General features: G+C 33.7%; 1 protein-coding gene and 1 long non-coding RNA gene across 2 annotated transcripts in view; one reads left to right on the top strand and one right to left on the bottom strand.

Annotated features, from left to right (window-relative positions):
• The window catches only part of LOC128186397 (uncharacterized), a 60,730-nt gene that overhangs the window by 13,552 nt on the left and 31,902 nt on the right, over positions 1-15,276 (top strand). The window contains exons 37-44 of the mRNA XM_052856226.1: positions 12,335-12,448; positions 12,699-12,812; positions 13,063-13,176; positions 13,426-13,539; positions 13,805-13,918; positions 14,215-14,328; positions 14,578-14,691; positions 14,941-15,054. Of these exons, the coding sequence (XP_052712186.1) occupies positions 12,335-12,448; positions 12,699-12,812; positions 13,063-13,176; positions 13,426-13,539; positions 13,805-13,918; positions 14,215-14,328; positions 14,578-14,691; positions 14,941-15,054 (912 nt within the window). The remainder of the gene's footprint in view (positions 1-12,334; positions 12,449-12,698; positions 12,813-13,062; positions 13,177-13,425; positions 13,540-13,804; positions 13,919-14,214; positions 14,329-14,577; positions 14,692-14,940; positions 15,055-15,276) is intronic.
• Positions 471-1,339, bottom strand: LOC128187446 (uncharacterized). Its single transcript, XR_008244072.1, has 2 exons — positions 1,109-1,339; positions 471-703 (listed from the first exon to the last, which is right to left on the bottom strand). It is a non-coding gene; the product is annotated as an uncharacterized LOC128187446 (long non-coding RNA).

The following is a 15,276-nucleotide window of genomic DNA, read 5'->3' as shown; positions in this document are numbered from 1 at the left end:
TCTCGTATTAAACAGTGGGACGTACAACTTCGGAATGGACATTTTTCCGGCGTTGCGCACCTCTTTCCATACACACTATTGACCAAAGTTTAGTACCAAATGGTGGGGTTTTTTATTCTAAATAAATTTATGGAAAAAAAATTGAAACATTTTTAGATAGTTTTTTAGATATTTGAACTTAAAAGTTCCAACCCCATGGGATTTTAGTTTGGAAAAAATACCCCACAGAAAACCCCATGCAAACCCCATGGGGTTTTGCAATAAACCCCATGGGGCAGAAAACCCCATGAAAATAATGTGGGGTTTAAAAACCCACTTTTTTCTTAAATAACAGTTTAGGGTTTTTAATCCCATAAAATAGATGTCATGGGATTTATTATCCCACATATGCATGGGGTATTTTATCCCATTTGTTCATAATATAAAATTACTAAAATATTTTACCAATCTATTAAAATACCAGTACTCACAGTGCAGACAGTATGGGGTGATGTTAACTAAACCAATCCAAGCAAATAAATCAGATTCTCAATGATAAGTTACTCGAGACTGATTTATTCATGTTTGCATTAGTTTAATGACTCTAGATTTTCTCTTGCATTGAATTATAATCCACAGATGTTGGTAATGTCTTCCAAAAATGCCTTTTTTTCAAATGACAAGTGTCAGCATCAGAGGTATGCTCTGTCATCCTTTAATTTGCCTAAAAATATGTCATGAAAACTATGTAAATTATGTTTAAAAGATATAACTAATTCAAAATAAGTATTGCCCTGCTTATTATAAAATTCTTTAAAATCTGACAGGTTGTAAATATTTATCAATACTGAACTGTATTGTATGTACCAATGTTATATGATCCACTAATAAAGGCATACATTTACGGTTTATGCAATCACAAAGATTACATATAATATTTAAACTTCTGTTAAATATCATAGCATATTAAAACAGTCTTAAATTTATGGTCTCACTATTTCGAGAAAATTCGGTCCACGAATAAATGTTGGTGTTTTTTTTCATTACCTAGCTTTTCACTTGGAAGTTATTAAAGAATATATAGACGTATAAATTTAAAATGAAACTGATTTGCGGTCAATGGAATTACCTTTGGAAATGGACAGAAGAAACACAAACTTAGCAACACTAGCCCTACCAACTTATCAAGTACCAGGCGATGGAGTTGAAAACCGGATGTCGAAATAGTTAGACAAATCGGGACACAGATATTTCGATTAGAGCAGTCGAGATTTCATGAATTTCAAGTATAATGCCGTTTAATGAACTCGAAAATCCTATTAGTTATTTAACATCCTGAACACCGTATTATTATATAGATTATTTATCTAACTATAAATATGATGAATTCAGTGTCAATGGTGGGGGTTGGGGGTTGGGGGGGGGGGGTTATAACAACTAATAAATAAAGTGTGCGAAATGTTTTATATCATTATACTATTAGTAAAACCAATAATTATTATAAAATTCTTAATTTAACAGGAGATAGTAAGGTGGTTATCAAGATATATATGTACAATAATACTTTTCGACGGATAATTTCAGCTTGTGTACATGTTTTCTCATGGGGGGGGGGGAAGTACTTGATGAAAAGTCCCGTTGATTTTTTCTTTTCCGTAGAATGTTTTAGTGAAAGAGTATAAATTTTGTGATAATGTCCAGGAGCTATTTTGGATAATAAAAAATAGATACCATGGCTATAGTACATCAGAGGCATGTGACAAAATCAGTGCGTTTAAATATTATATACTGTAGAAGCCTCTCACAATAATTATTTTGTTTTTAAATTAATTCATAGCATGTATACCGGTAAGTACTTCTTATCTATTTCTTTCCCACTCTTCCCATTGTATAGGACTTATCTCAAGCGAGCAAAAGCTGGAGGAAAAGCTGGAATTTTATTTAAAATCGAATTTCCCATTGCAATTAATTTGGCAAGTATATATAAAGGATAACCTTTATACAAAATAAACCAGTGCTTGAAATACATAGTCATGGAGAACAAATCATGCAGTCTTTGTAATGATTTTAAAGCTTAATCATGAGAATACTTGGAGTGATTTCCACACCGGCAATAATAACAGAGTCTAAGGCCGACAAAAAGGCATCACAATCTAAGTCAAAGGATGAGGCCCATTGCACATTTGCATCGTTTAATATATTCCCACGATTTCATAATAAACTGAACAAGACCAATCCCTGTGTATACATGTACTTTGTATTCACTGTCTATATTTCAACACATATGTGTATACATATCATCGGAACGCTGTGTATACTAAATATATCAATGCATGCTTGATTTTATGAGAAGGAACTGTTACTAGATTGATATTATTTTAATTATTGTGGCATTTTACAGAAAGAAAATTTGGAGAAAAATCATTGCCGGCCGTGAGATCCGAACCCACGACCCTTGGGTCTGTAGGCCAATGCGCTACCATATGCGCCACGGCGCTCATTAATTTCTTCTGATGTAATTAAATATTTAAACGATATCAAAAAGGGTCATTAACTGATTACGGAAAAATGATAAATAAGTGGTGTTGTTTTTAACTAAGATATTTTAAAATCTCATTACCTATTTTTATACACATCAGATATGATTTAGTATTCAATAATCGTTTATTTAATTACCCTGGGCGTCGGAAGGTATTCATACCCGTGCGGCAAATTTTAAAAGTCCCTAGAAAATAAGGGCGACCAAAGGGAGTTCAACTAAATAAATACCCAGGGATTAATTTCAAGCGCATACATGTACCCAGTACACTTTTATTTTAAAATTTAAATCTACGTCCCAACCCATTGCATTTAATCCCAACCCCCCGATCCGGTAGCGATATACATCCTGATCAGAGCCGTTTAAGTGTGTTCAAAATGCACTGTTTTATGAAAAGGTCCAAGTTGCATATATTTTAACAACGATTATAAAATGCGTGTGTGTGTGTGTGTGTGTGTGGGGGGGGGGGGGGGTGATAGCGTGTAATCTACCTTTAACTTCATTTTCCTCTCTTAACATCTTGTTTTCCAATTTTTAATATTCTCCCCCAAAAGAGTGTGTGTGGGAAGGGGGGTGGGGGGTTGGTGGGCTCTATGATAACTCAATTATAATAAAAATCTTTGCTGCAGAAATAGACCCCCCCCCACCCCCCACACCCGGCCCCCAAGTTGACATCCAGATTAATTGCAGCCCCCTGTCCATTACTTTGTTCCTGGTTACACGTGCACAGCTCGATCGGACACCTGCTCTCACGTGTCGTGTGTATGTACCTTTGCTCCGTTGAACAATAGGGTGGTTAATTGGATACACAGAACGTACCCGTTACAAAGACAGATAAGAATTCTTAGTTAATTGCAAGGTCTGTGAAAGAACAATAGGTGCTAATGAGGTATACACAGTGTGTCTCCTTGGTTCATCTCAGGCCAGCCCACTCTCATCTAAGTTAGAAAAACACCCAGAGCTACATTCTAATTAAATTATTCATTCAAACAATATTAGAAGACAAATGTAAAATTATTTAAACACACATGCTGCATTTTCCTTAATTTGGGAAGGGTTTATGGATTTTTTTTTAAACTCTTATATTCTTATTTAGCCGTAACGTACAAACACCAAATTTTGCAGATTAATTTCACCTAGGTCCACTTTTCAGTGATAGAAAATTTTACATTATTAGACTATTTTTTCTTTATTTTTAATCTAAAGTTGAACAATCCAATACATTTGTATAAAATAAAGTGATCACAACAGCTTTTAAGTACATTTACTTCAAATCCAAATTGTTCCGAGAGAGAGAGAGAGAGAGAGAGAGAGAGAGAGAGAGAGAGAGAGAGAGAAAGAGAGAGAGAGAGAGAGAGAGAGAGAGAGATAGTTGTTGAACATGAGTTAGTAGTTGATTGAAAGCTTTATATAATCTCTATTATACAGTCAAATTTGAGTAAGTCTATTAAAAAGAAAGAAGAAAAAGCCAAGTTTCCCATCTCTTATAGAAATCATCTAATCTGCAATTTTTTGTAGCAATATATTTTAGAGTCGATATATGTCTTTCAATATCTATTATTAATTCATGAATTGATAGTATTTCCTTAAGACACCTTTTCCAATAGATATGGGATTTCATAATCAAGAAGATAGAATAAATGTCTATAGAAATAGGCTCAGGGTGTAGCCCGAATATAAAAGTTATTTAATCTTATATGCCAAAATATCTGCACACAGTAGGAATGAATAGGGGGAGATTGGGTCGCCTTGGGGAAATCCTCTGCTATGTTTGAAAATTTTTGAAAGGTTTCCAGCTTGTGTGACTGATGATTCTATATTACATTGACAAGTAGATATCTAAGATTGAATGGATGCTCCAAAGTTGAAAAAATCTTAATATTTGTGAATAAATTTCCATGTGAAGTATCAAATGCTTTTTTTTTTAAAAATCAATTATGAATAATACACCAGAAATGTCTCCCCCCCCCCCATATGTTGCATAAGATCTTGTCATATATCAGCTAAGTATTTTCACCAATATATCTTCCTGGAATGAAACCTGTTTGATTGGGACTACTAATTATATCAAGCATACTTTTAATTCTCTGAGCATTACACTCATAACTTATTTTATAAGCAATGTTTAGAAGTGTTATTGGTCTCCAATTGATTAAATACCATCTTTTGGGATACGGGTAATTATTCCTTGTTTCTGTTTGACATAGTTCCCGAACTTTGCATGTACCCATATAAAAAATATGGCAAATAATAAGAGTCCAGGCAGTGATGGATTTACAACAGAATTCTATAAAGTTTTTTGGAATAAGATAGGTCATTTTGTGGTTCGATCATTAAATTTAATTTAATGATCGAACCACAAAGGAAATTTCACCTTCTAAGGAGTCTCTTTGTTTATTATTATTAAGTGTTTTATTTCAATGTATGTTAAAATTTTATTTCGATTATAGATAATGTTTTCATTTTTATTTTATAAATTCTTATAAAAACTTTTCAATTTCATTTATTCAGAATTTCCCTTTGGTTTGTAATTTCTTACAAATTCTCAAGTTCTCATGTGTCGTGTGTATATAGTGCTTTGCTCTGTTGATTGTAGCATTAGGAGAACAATAGGGTGGTCAATAGGTATACACAGAATGTGCCCATTACAAAGACACGTAAGATTTCTAAGTTAATTGCAAGGTCTGTGAAAGAACAATAGGTGCTAATGAGGTATACACAGTGTGTCTCCTTGGTTCATCTCAGGCCAGCCCAGCACTCTCATCTTCTAAGTTACAAAAACACACCAGGCTACATTCTAGAAATTAAATTATTCATTCAAACACAATATTAGAAGACAAATGTAAAATTGTTAAAACATACATGCTGCATTTTCCTTAATTTGGGAAGGGTTTCTGGATTTTTTTTTAACTTTCATACTCTTATTTAGACATAATATATGTACAAACACCAAATTTTGCAGATTAATTTCACCTAGTTCACTTTTCAATGATAGAAAATCTTACAGTATTAGAATATTAGACTATTTAATCTCTGATTGAATGTACAATGCATGCGCGGATCTAGAGGGGGGGGTCGGGGGGGTCCCGACCCCCCCTGGAAAATGAAAATTTATTAAATTTACATAGTAAAATTATCGCGAAAATATGCCTCGGACCCCCCCTGGCAAACACAATTATCCTTCGGACCCCCCCTGGAAAAATTTTCTGGATCCGCACATGCAATGTATCTATACATGTACATATTCTGGGTACATACATGTATTTACATGGATGTCAAGTTTAATTTATATCAATTTAATCCTGGCCTCAATCAATTTAATTCAATTTAATACATCCTGAAAAAATTATCCCGATAGGCAAACAGATTACATTGTTTCTTCAATGAAGTGTTTCTAAAAATACGCAAACCCATTCTGCATTTCTTGTATCACCTAGAATAATGTCCAGTTCAGTCTTTGATATATGCTATCATACAATGCATTATTTTGTAGTAATGAGGTTATTTCTTAAAATTATTGCAATTTTCATAATCTCATTATTAATCAAGCTCTGTAACTTGATACATTGATATGTTATCCTATTGGGAATGCATAACTTAAACTAAACAAGTTAAAATTTCAAAAGTCTATAAACTCGGTCAGCTATAAATAACTACATGTAATTTGCATGTATCTCTGGTATTCTTTGAGTGCTCAGATGATAAGTCTTATTTGGGTCACACAAAATTGTTGATCATAATTAACACATAATTTTTGCAATAAAACAAACACTGCCATATGCTACTATGCCAGATAATCAGTAACCTAATGGCGAATTTGGATTGTACATGTAGATGTACATGTAATATCAAAATACAATTTTATATTCAACTGAATAGCGCGTACTTGTCACTCAGATTTATAAAATTGATATTATGGAATCATACCAGCAGGAGTTTTTGATAATGAAATTCAAATTATGACTGCATTGTTTTATCCATTAAGTAAACATACATGTAAATGTCAAGGAGGAGAAAAATACATTCAATGACTAAGTGGCTAATTTTCTTATCAATCGTTTTGTATTAGTGAAGATCAATTTAAGGTTCTAATATCTTTTTAAACATGAAGATTGAGATAACAATTATTTGCCCTAATTAATATTTATATTGACAATCAGGGAAAATGAGCTGCCAATGCACTACCGGTATTAGAAGTTCTTGATCAGTTATCAGTTGTATTCGATACCTTATTACACCTCATAATATATATTCAAGAATAATTAAGGGTTGTCTGCCGCAATCTACATGTAACTATATATGTAGAACTAGTTAAACTTTTTAAATACATGTATAATTTTATCACATACATGCTTACTGAGATACAATCTATGTTAATTTTCTAAATACAACTGAGACAGGTTTTTTTGTCGATTAAAGAAATATGTCAATTAGATATATACATGTAGTGGATATAATGTATTTCTTACATGTGGGTCGGGGCGGGGTTGTTAAAATTGTTCTGCATGCAAAGGTAAACACTAACTAGAGGAGCCCAATCTCAATTTGTTTTCTAAAAATTTTACCTTTCTTACTGGCCAGCATGCACAAGCCCCAAGTAACTGCTGGAAGCAACTGTACTTGGAATATTGTCTACCCATGCAAAAAATTATCAATTATTGGGGGGACCCATACATCCTCTTTTTCAAGCATAAATCAAAAAGTGAAAATTTTGGCCACATTGTTACAGTAGCATTTTCTTAATCTATTCGATAAAATAAACAACCAATATTAAAGTGTCATTATATGAACAATGGACATGTGCTCCACTCCCAAACAAATGATTGCAATAATTATTCTGACTGTACTCCTAAAATAACCATTCAAATGTCTGGTTTCCCCCCTCCTTTTTCATAAATTAGACTGGTCTTTCAGACAAAACTATAAATATATCCACTGCCATCTTTGACATTAAGTCTAAGAGTTTATTTCTCACAAAAACACTTTATAATCAGAACGCTTAGGTTGTGCAATTTTAAGTCGAAATTTTCAAATTTAATCTTATTTCATTTAAAAATAAAAAAGTTAATTCTGTTTTAGTAACATCCCCATTCCCGGCTGAACCAATCATCTTGTACCGTGTAATAACAGTTTCTGTAAATTGCTTTTAAGATTAATTATGACCACTTTTAATTCAAAAGCCATTTTTATTACAATTAGTTACATCAAGAATTGTGAACATTTAAACGATGTAAACACATTGACTATTCCCCTTCGAATAAAATGTTTCATGTTATATTTTACCCCTTGTCTAAAGTCAACACAACAGTCATAGCTGCAAGATGATCAATTAAAAGTTTACCGGTACTTTGGATCATAATGAACCTAATATAAGTCATTAAGGACCTACATATCGCATACCAATTTCAATAGGAGACATCTCTCTAACTAATGCTAATCACTAAAAACTATTTTATGACTTTTTGCAACACAACATAAGCCTGAAAGTAGAGCAATTCTCCATTTCACCAAATAATTGACAGTACAAATAATCTAAAACAGTCCCTTGCTACCTTTCACTTACACTAACTTTCTATAAAAAAGAGTTTTGTATTATAATAAGTTCTAAAAAAAAAGTAAACCCCATAATGCCACTTCCATTGAGGTTTAAGAAAAATATAACCATTTAAGTGATCCCACTATCTCCACTTCACTTAATCATCTTTCTATAAGTATAAACATGCACATGCAGATTCATGGGGTTTAAATTTCCTGCAGTAAAACATTTTTACTAAATAATCATTAAGAAGTCAATTGCTCTTCAGTCTCCTCTAATAAGAAACCTTAATTATTCAATACTACAAGTACCTGGTATCTTCATGATATTATCATGATAAAAGCATATAGAAATACCCTTACATGTATACCCTCCCCCTATCTTTTGATTTTCATGAAGTGTAGCTAGATGTTAAAAACCTTTCACATATAGGATCATAAAACCTATGGCAATTTCCTCGAGTCAATTCTCACACACATTTGAAAACAATTGTCATAGAATCTAAAAATTGACCTTTAGATTTGTAGCATTTTACATGTATATATTTATACATAGCCACAGACAAAGAGACATTCCATCCGGCATATGATATTTCTTGATTCCGTGAAAAAGTGAGCTTAATTAAACACTCATTTTTAGTGAATATCTAATATATACTTATAGCTATATGGTGTTTCTACTCTCTTGTCAACCATGCTAAAGCAATAAGACCTACATGTATAGCCACCAGTGTGATGTATGCTTTTAAGTAAAATAAGATTGATATACAGCTGGATAGCTGCATGGTGATAATTTCATGAAAAATTTCATGGAAAAATGTTCAAATTTTACCTATGTTTTTCTACATGTATATCAAATAAATATTCTAAATATACCAGTATATATTTTTTGTTCATTTTGAAAATAATTTTCAAAGTAGATGTTATTTTTACAGTCAAAGATACATTTACATATTCTACATGTTAACTGAAGGATGAGGTGATTTTCCACATGTACTAGATGTATTTAATATTATTCAAATATAACTTTTGGACAGAAGAAGCAACAGAACAAACATGGGTTTTTTCTCATTTTGTTTTCTATGATAACTTTGTTTGTCTACATGTCAACTTAATTTCAAAAATATTTTTTTTACTGTAACAGAAACAAACACTTGTGCTAGGGTCATAGACCCCTTCACGGTAACTGTGATGACTGCTCTTTTGCAGGGCAAAATGACTTTATTGGGTGAAACATGACGTACCATTAAACCAGGCCCCCTGAATCTCTAGGCAGGTGCTCTACCAACTGAGCAATCTGGCACTGGTATTCGAACAGGTCTGACCATCACATTCTTCCCCCCTTAAATGATCTTCGCCCTTGAAGATCAACCCAGACTCTTCCCCTGGCAGGAGTTAACCTGTCAGTTCCAGGGGTTGGTCATGGCACCAAATGTAACAGGATGGGAGAAATAATGATGGTCGTGATTCGAACACGGGCCCCCTGATTCTCTAGTCAGGTGCTCTACCAACTGAGCTATCTCGCCCCGGTATTCGAACTGGTCTGCATGAACATCACAAGTACTTAAACTTCACCATAATTGATCATATTTCCCTGCAAGAGAGCAGTACCACTCTTACAGTAAAGGGGTCTATGAGGTTTATTGAAACCCTATTCCAAGTTAAATGCATTTCATAAATTGTAATTACTTAAAATAACAGTTTTATGATCATTCCTGCTGTTAATCAACTGCACTTATTATAACTTAATGAAAGTTTACTGATCCATTTTCATTTAGTATAATTTTCATAAAAATATGGATTCATGGCAGTTATGATTTGTATTCATATCAAACTGAAACTTTTTTTTTAAAAATTGCTGCCATATAACATGTATAATTCATATTAGTTTAATTATTAAATTTATCCTCATATAAAAACCAAGACAATTAATAAAATCAGTAAATCATATAATAAATCCAAAAATGGAAAGGGATAAACCTTATTTACTTATGTAATATATATACCATTTGCTATATTAATTCCAGGTTATATGACATGTTGCAATCATAAAGTTTTGGTTTTTCAATGTTGCAAAAAAATCAGTCTAATATGTCTATAAAATATGTTCAACATTCAGGGATGTATTCATCATTAGGGATCAAACCCATGCAGACCATGCAGTAGAAGTAATGGGGGGGGGGGGGGGCAGGGGTGAATTCCTAGGGAGGGAGGATGAAAACCAATTTTAAGGGGTAATTAGCACATTAAGGGGAAGGTGTGTGGGGTGTCTTTAGGTATCTTAATTGGGGTTTGTTCTTTCTTTTAACTTGGAAATGCATGCACTTACACTGGGAAGTGTATGAAATAGGGTTTGCCAGAAATAAGCAATGTTAAGTTGCTATCTAGCTCTCAGAGAAGTTCAAACAGTTTGCAGTTACTACTATAAGATATACCCAATTTAAAATGTCATGTTAAATGTCAACATACACTTGCCTCGGAAGTAAATATCTTTACCACGCTTCGCGCTTGTGTATACAACAGAGTTTATGACCACTGTTCGCTGATGCAGCCGTTGTACAATATATTCACCATTACACTGCAGTACTGTACTCTAATATATGGTCGAGGATACACCTGTACACTAATGTAAAAAAAAAAACGATCTTTTTTCTGAGACAACAACCGTCACCGCAGTTTCGCCGGCCTTATACAATGTTCTGATCTATTTCTAGAATATTTTAAAATATATTTTTTTAAATGAAATAACTTAAAAACAGACAGTTTCGTGTATTAGCTTCCCCAATTGCATGTTCTGATTTTAGTCAACACCTGTCATAGTCTTAAAAGCGCTTACTGTTACGTTATTATCAGTCTGGAAAGAACAATCTGAAACAAACACGATGCAACATTTTAACAAGAGTCACAGTGTTTGGACTGAATCATGCATTTGTAAATTGTTTCTCGTGTAAATAATTTTCCGAGAATCTAATTTTCGATGGCGTGAATCAGTTCACTAAACAACACCTTCAAAGAATTCATTTGCTGTAAGTACAAAATAAGGGATTGTAGATTTTTGCGTGTGAAACTTGCTCTCGTAGTTCATTATATACTCATAATATCACGAGTTCTTCTTCTTGACGAACACAGAACCCCAGACAGTATATATATGTTGTAGATTGATATTGAATAGGCTAACTGGTCCAGTTTTATTTTGCTGTTTGTGATTTTTACCTAATCGTTTTGCTGTTGAAATATTTTTACTTTTAAAACTTCATTGCCAGCAAAATTTTGATTGCAACATTACAGACTACATGTAATACGTCCTAGCTGACCAAAATTTTGATAAATACCACATCTTGCCATTGCAATGTGAAAGTCACAATTAATTTAGGATAACTTAGGAAATTAATTAATTAGTAGACTTTGTAAGAATACATGAACAGGTACTTTCCAACAATTGACATTAGGTTAGTTAAGTTTTCACATGGGCTGCTATATATTTTCCTTGATTTTTAAATGCTAATTTTAAGCATAAACTAGCTAATGTAGAAATATTTTACAGATTTATTCAAACAACCAAAAATTAAAATCACTTGCAACCTGTTCTGTCACAAAGAGATCCATCATACATTTGATGAGTAAATTCAACTTTATTTGAAAATTGCCTAGTAAAAATTTGTAAGGTATATCAACTATGCAATCGGCCTAATATCAGACATTAAGCAGATTCTATTACTTCACTTCAGATTAATATTTTGTGGGTTTTTTTACCCCATTATCATTACTTTAGTAAATATGGGGGAAAAAACCCAACATAAGCATTAAATATGGGGATAAAAACCCTATCTGATTTTTTTCGGGAATGGTGGTTTTTTTTTCCCCATAAATAATTTCATGGGGTTTCTTGTCCCATGGGGTTTATTGCCAAATCCCATGGGGTTTGCATGGGGTTTTCTGTGGGGTATTTTTTCCAAACTAAAATCCCATGGGGTTGGAACTTTTAAGTTCAAATATCTAAAAAACTATCTAAAAATGTTTCAATTTTTTTTCCATAAATTTATTTAGAATAAAAAATCCCACCATTTGGTACTAAACTTTGGTCAATATTGTGAATGGAAAGGGGTGCGCAACGCCGGAAAAATGTCCATTCCGAAGTTGTCCGTCCCACTGTTATTATATGTTTCAGATTTTCTTCTATATAAGCTGTAGAATGATAGCCAATATGGGTTGTTATGTAAACAATAAAGGAGTACAGCCGTTATATTTTGATGAAAGTTAAACTTGTGTTTTGAATTACAGTGATCAATGAGTGCTTGCCAGATCTTTGTCAAAACAACGGAACTTGTACAGACCTTGTCGATGGCTACCAGTGCGACTGTGTTCCGGGATTCAATGGGACAAACTGTGAAAACGGTAAGTTCAACAAATGCTACCTTTTCCCTCCTTCTTAGACCTTAGCAAGCAATGATGAGATTAGAATAATTCTCAGGAAATGGATATTTGGGACATTTTTTCACAGTTTTGGAATATGTTGTTGAGGTTTATAAGCCGAGGACAGTATGAGACATTGAACATGTTGTATTTATTACTTGACATCCATTGCTTTCAAAAACGGTTCTGATACTGTTGATTTTGATGTATGTATTCGTTCTTGAAATTGCAGATATTGATGACTGCTTGCCGGATTCCTGTCAAAACAATGGAACCTGTATAGACCAGGTCAACCACTTCCAATGCGCTTGTGTTCCAGGATACAATGGAACAACGTGTGAAAACAGTACGTAATGCATGTGCTATGTTTCTGTCTTCTAGCCAAATGTAAGAGTGTTAAACATGAGAATGTGTTTATTCATTCGTGGTTATCTTTTGTTCCCCAGGTGTGTACATGTATTGGTCTCGTATTATATGTTTCAGATTTTCTTCTATATAAGCTGTAGAATGAAAACCAATATGGGTTGTTATGTAAACAATAAAGGAGTACAGCCGTTATATTTTGATGAAAGTTAAACTTGTGTTTTGAATTACAGTGATCAATGAGTGCTTGCCAGATCTTTGTCAAAACAACGGAACTTGTACAGACCTTGTCGATGGCTACCAGTGCGACTGTGTTCCGGGATTCAATGGGACAGACTGTGAAAACGGTAAGTTCAACAAATGCTTCCTTTTCCCTCCTTCTTAGACCTTAGCAAGCAATGATGAGATTGGAATAATTCTCAGGAAATGGATATTTGGGACATTTTTTCACAGTTTTGGAATATGTTGTTGAGGTTTATAAGCCGAGGACTGTATGAGACACTGAACATGTTGTATTTATTACTTGACATCCATTGCTTTGAAAACGGTTCTGATACTGTTGATTTTGGTGTATGTATTCGTTCTTGAAATTGCAGATATTGATGACTGCTCCCAAGATCCCTGTCAAAACAATGGAACCTGTACAGACCTGGTCAACGACTACCACTGCGATTGTGTTCTTGGATTTAATGGGACAAACTGTGGAAACGGTAAGTTCTGATAATGCGGTATTTGTATCAGATCCAAATGTACAAAATGCAAGGATGAGATTGAAATATTCAGTTTACATTGACAATTCATTTGTTAGGTGAAAAAGGTTTGTCAGTTGATAATCTTTTTCCAATTTACTTCAAAAGACATTGACAATGTTCAAAATGTACTGCTACATCAATGATTAATTGGTGTGGATTAATCGGGGGAATTGTGTTCATTCTTTGCTGTTTTCAGTGAGGTTGTATTTGAAATTGATTTTAGATATCGATGACTGCCAAGCAGAACCTTGTCAAAACAATGGAACCTGTACAGACCTGGTCAACGACTACCAATGTGTTTGTGTTGCAGGATTCAATGGAACAAATTGTGAAAACAGTAAGCGCTATAATTACGCACACAATTTCTCTGTGTGGGAATACAAAAAAGTACAAAACTGATGTTTCCTAATGTGTTTGAGTAATATATCATGATATCGATGGCCAAGGTATAATTCTCAGGAAATGGATATTTGGGACATTTTTTCACAGTTTTGGAATATGTTGTTGAGGTTGATAAGCCGAGGACCGTATGAGACATTGAACATGTTGTATTTATTAATTGACATCCATTGCTTTCAAAAACGGTTCTGATACTGTTGATTTTGGTGTATGTATTCGTTCTTGAAATTGCAGATATTGATGACTGCTTGCCGGATTCCTGTCAAAACAATGGAACCTGTATAGACCAGGTCAACCACTTCCAATGCGCTTGTGTTCCAGGATACAATGGAACAACGTGTGAAAACAGTACGTAATGCATGTGCTATGTTTCTGTCTTCTAGCCAAATGTAAGAGTGTTAACATGAGAATGTGTTTATTCATTCGTGGTTATCCTTTGTTCCCCAGGTCTGTGCATTCATTGGTCTCGTATTATATGTTTCAGATTTTCTTCTATATAAGCTGTAGAATGAAAACCAATATGGGCTGTTATGTAAACAATAAAGGAGTAGAGTCGTTATATTTTGTTGAAAGTTAAACTTGTGTTTTGAATTACAGTGATTAATGAGTGCTTGCCAGATCTTTGTCAAAACAACGGAACTTGTACAGACCTTGTCGATGGCTACCAGTGCGACTGTGTTCCGGGATTCAATGGGACAAACTGTGAAAACGGTAAGTTCAACAAATGCTACCTTTTCCCTACTTCTTAGACCTTAGCAAGCAATGATGAGATTGGAATAATTCTCAGGAAATGGATATTTGGGACATTTTTTCAAAGTTTTGGAATATGTTGTTGAGGTTGATAAGCTGAGGACTGTATGAGTCACTGAACATATTGTATTTATTACTTGACATCCATTGCTTTGAGGACGGTTCTGATACTGTTGATTTTGGTGTATGTATTCGTTCTTGAAATTGCAGATATTGATGCCTGCTTGCCGGATCCCTGTCAAAACAACGGAACTTGTACAGACCTTGTCGATGGCTACCAGTGCGACTGTGTTCCGGGATTCAATGGAACAAATTGTGAAAACAGTAAGTTCAACAAATACTGCCTTTTCCATCCTTCTTAGACCTTAACATGCAATGATGAGTTTTGAATAATTTTCAGTAAATGGATATTTGGGACATTTTTTCACAGTTTTGGAATATGTTGTTGAGGTTGATCAGCCGAGGACCGTATGAGACATTGAACATGTTGTATTTATTACTTGACATCCAATTCTTTGAAAACGGTTCTGATACTGTTGATTTTGG

This window comes from Crassostrea angulata, chromosome 1, assembly GCF_025612915.1.
Source record: "Crassostrea angulata isolate pt1a10 chromosome 1, ASM2561291v2, whole genome shotgun sequence".
Taxonomy (NCBI): domain Eukaryota; kingdom Metazoa; phylum Mollusca; class Bivalvia; order Ostreida; family Ostreidae; genus Magallana; species Magallana angulata.
Note: the sequence above shows the minus strand (reverse complement) of the source record. Positions and strands in the feature narration are given on the sequence as shown.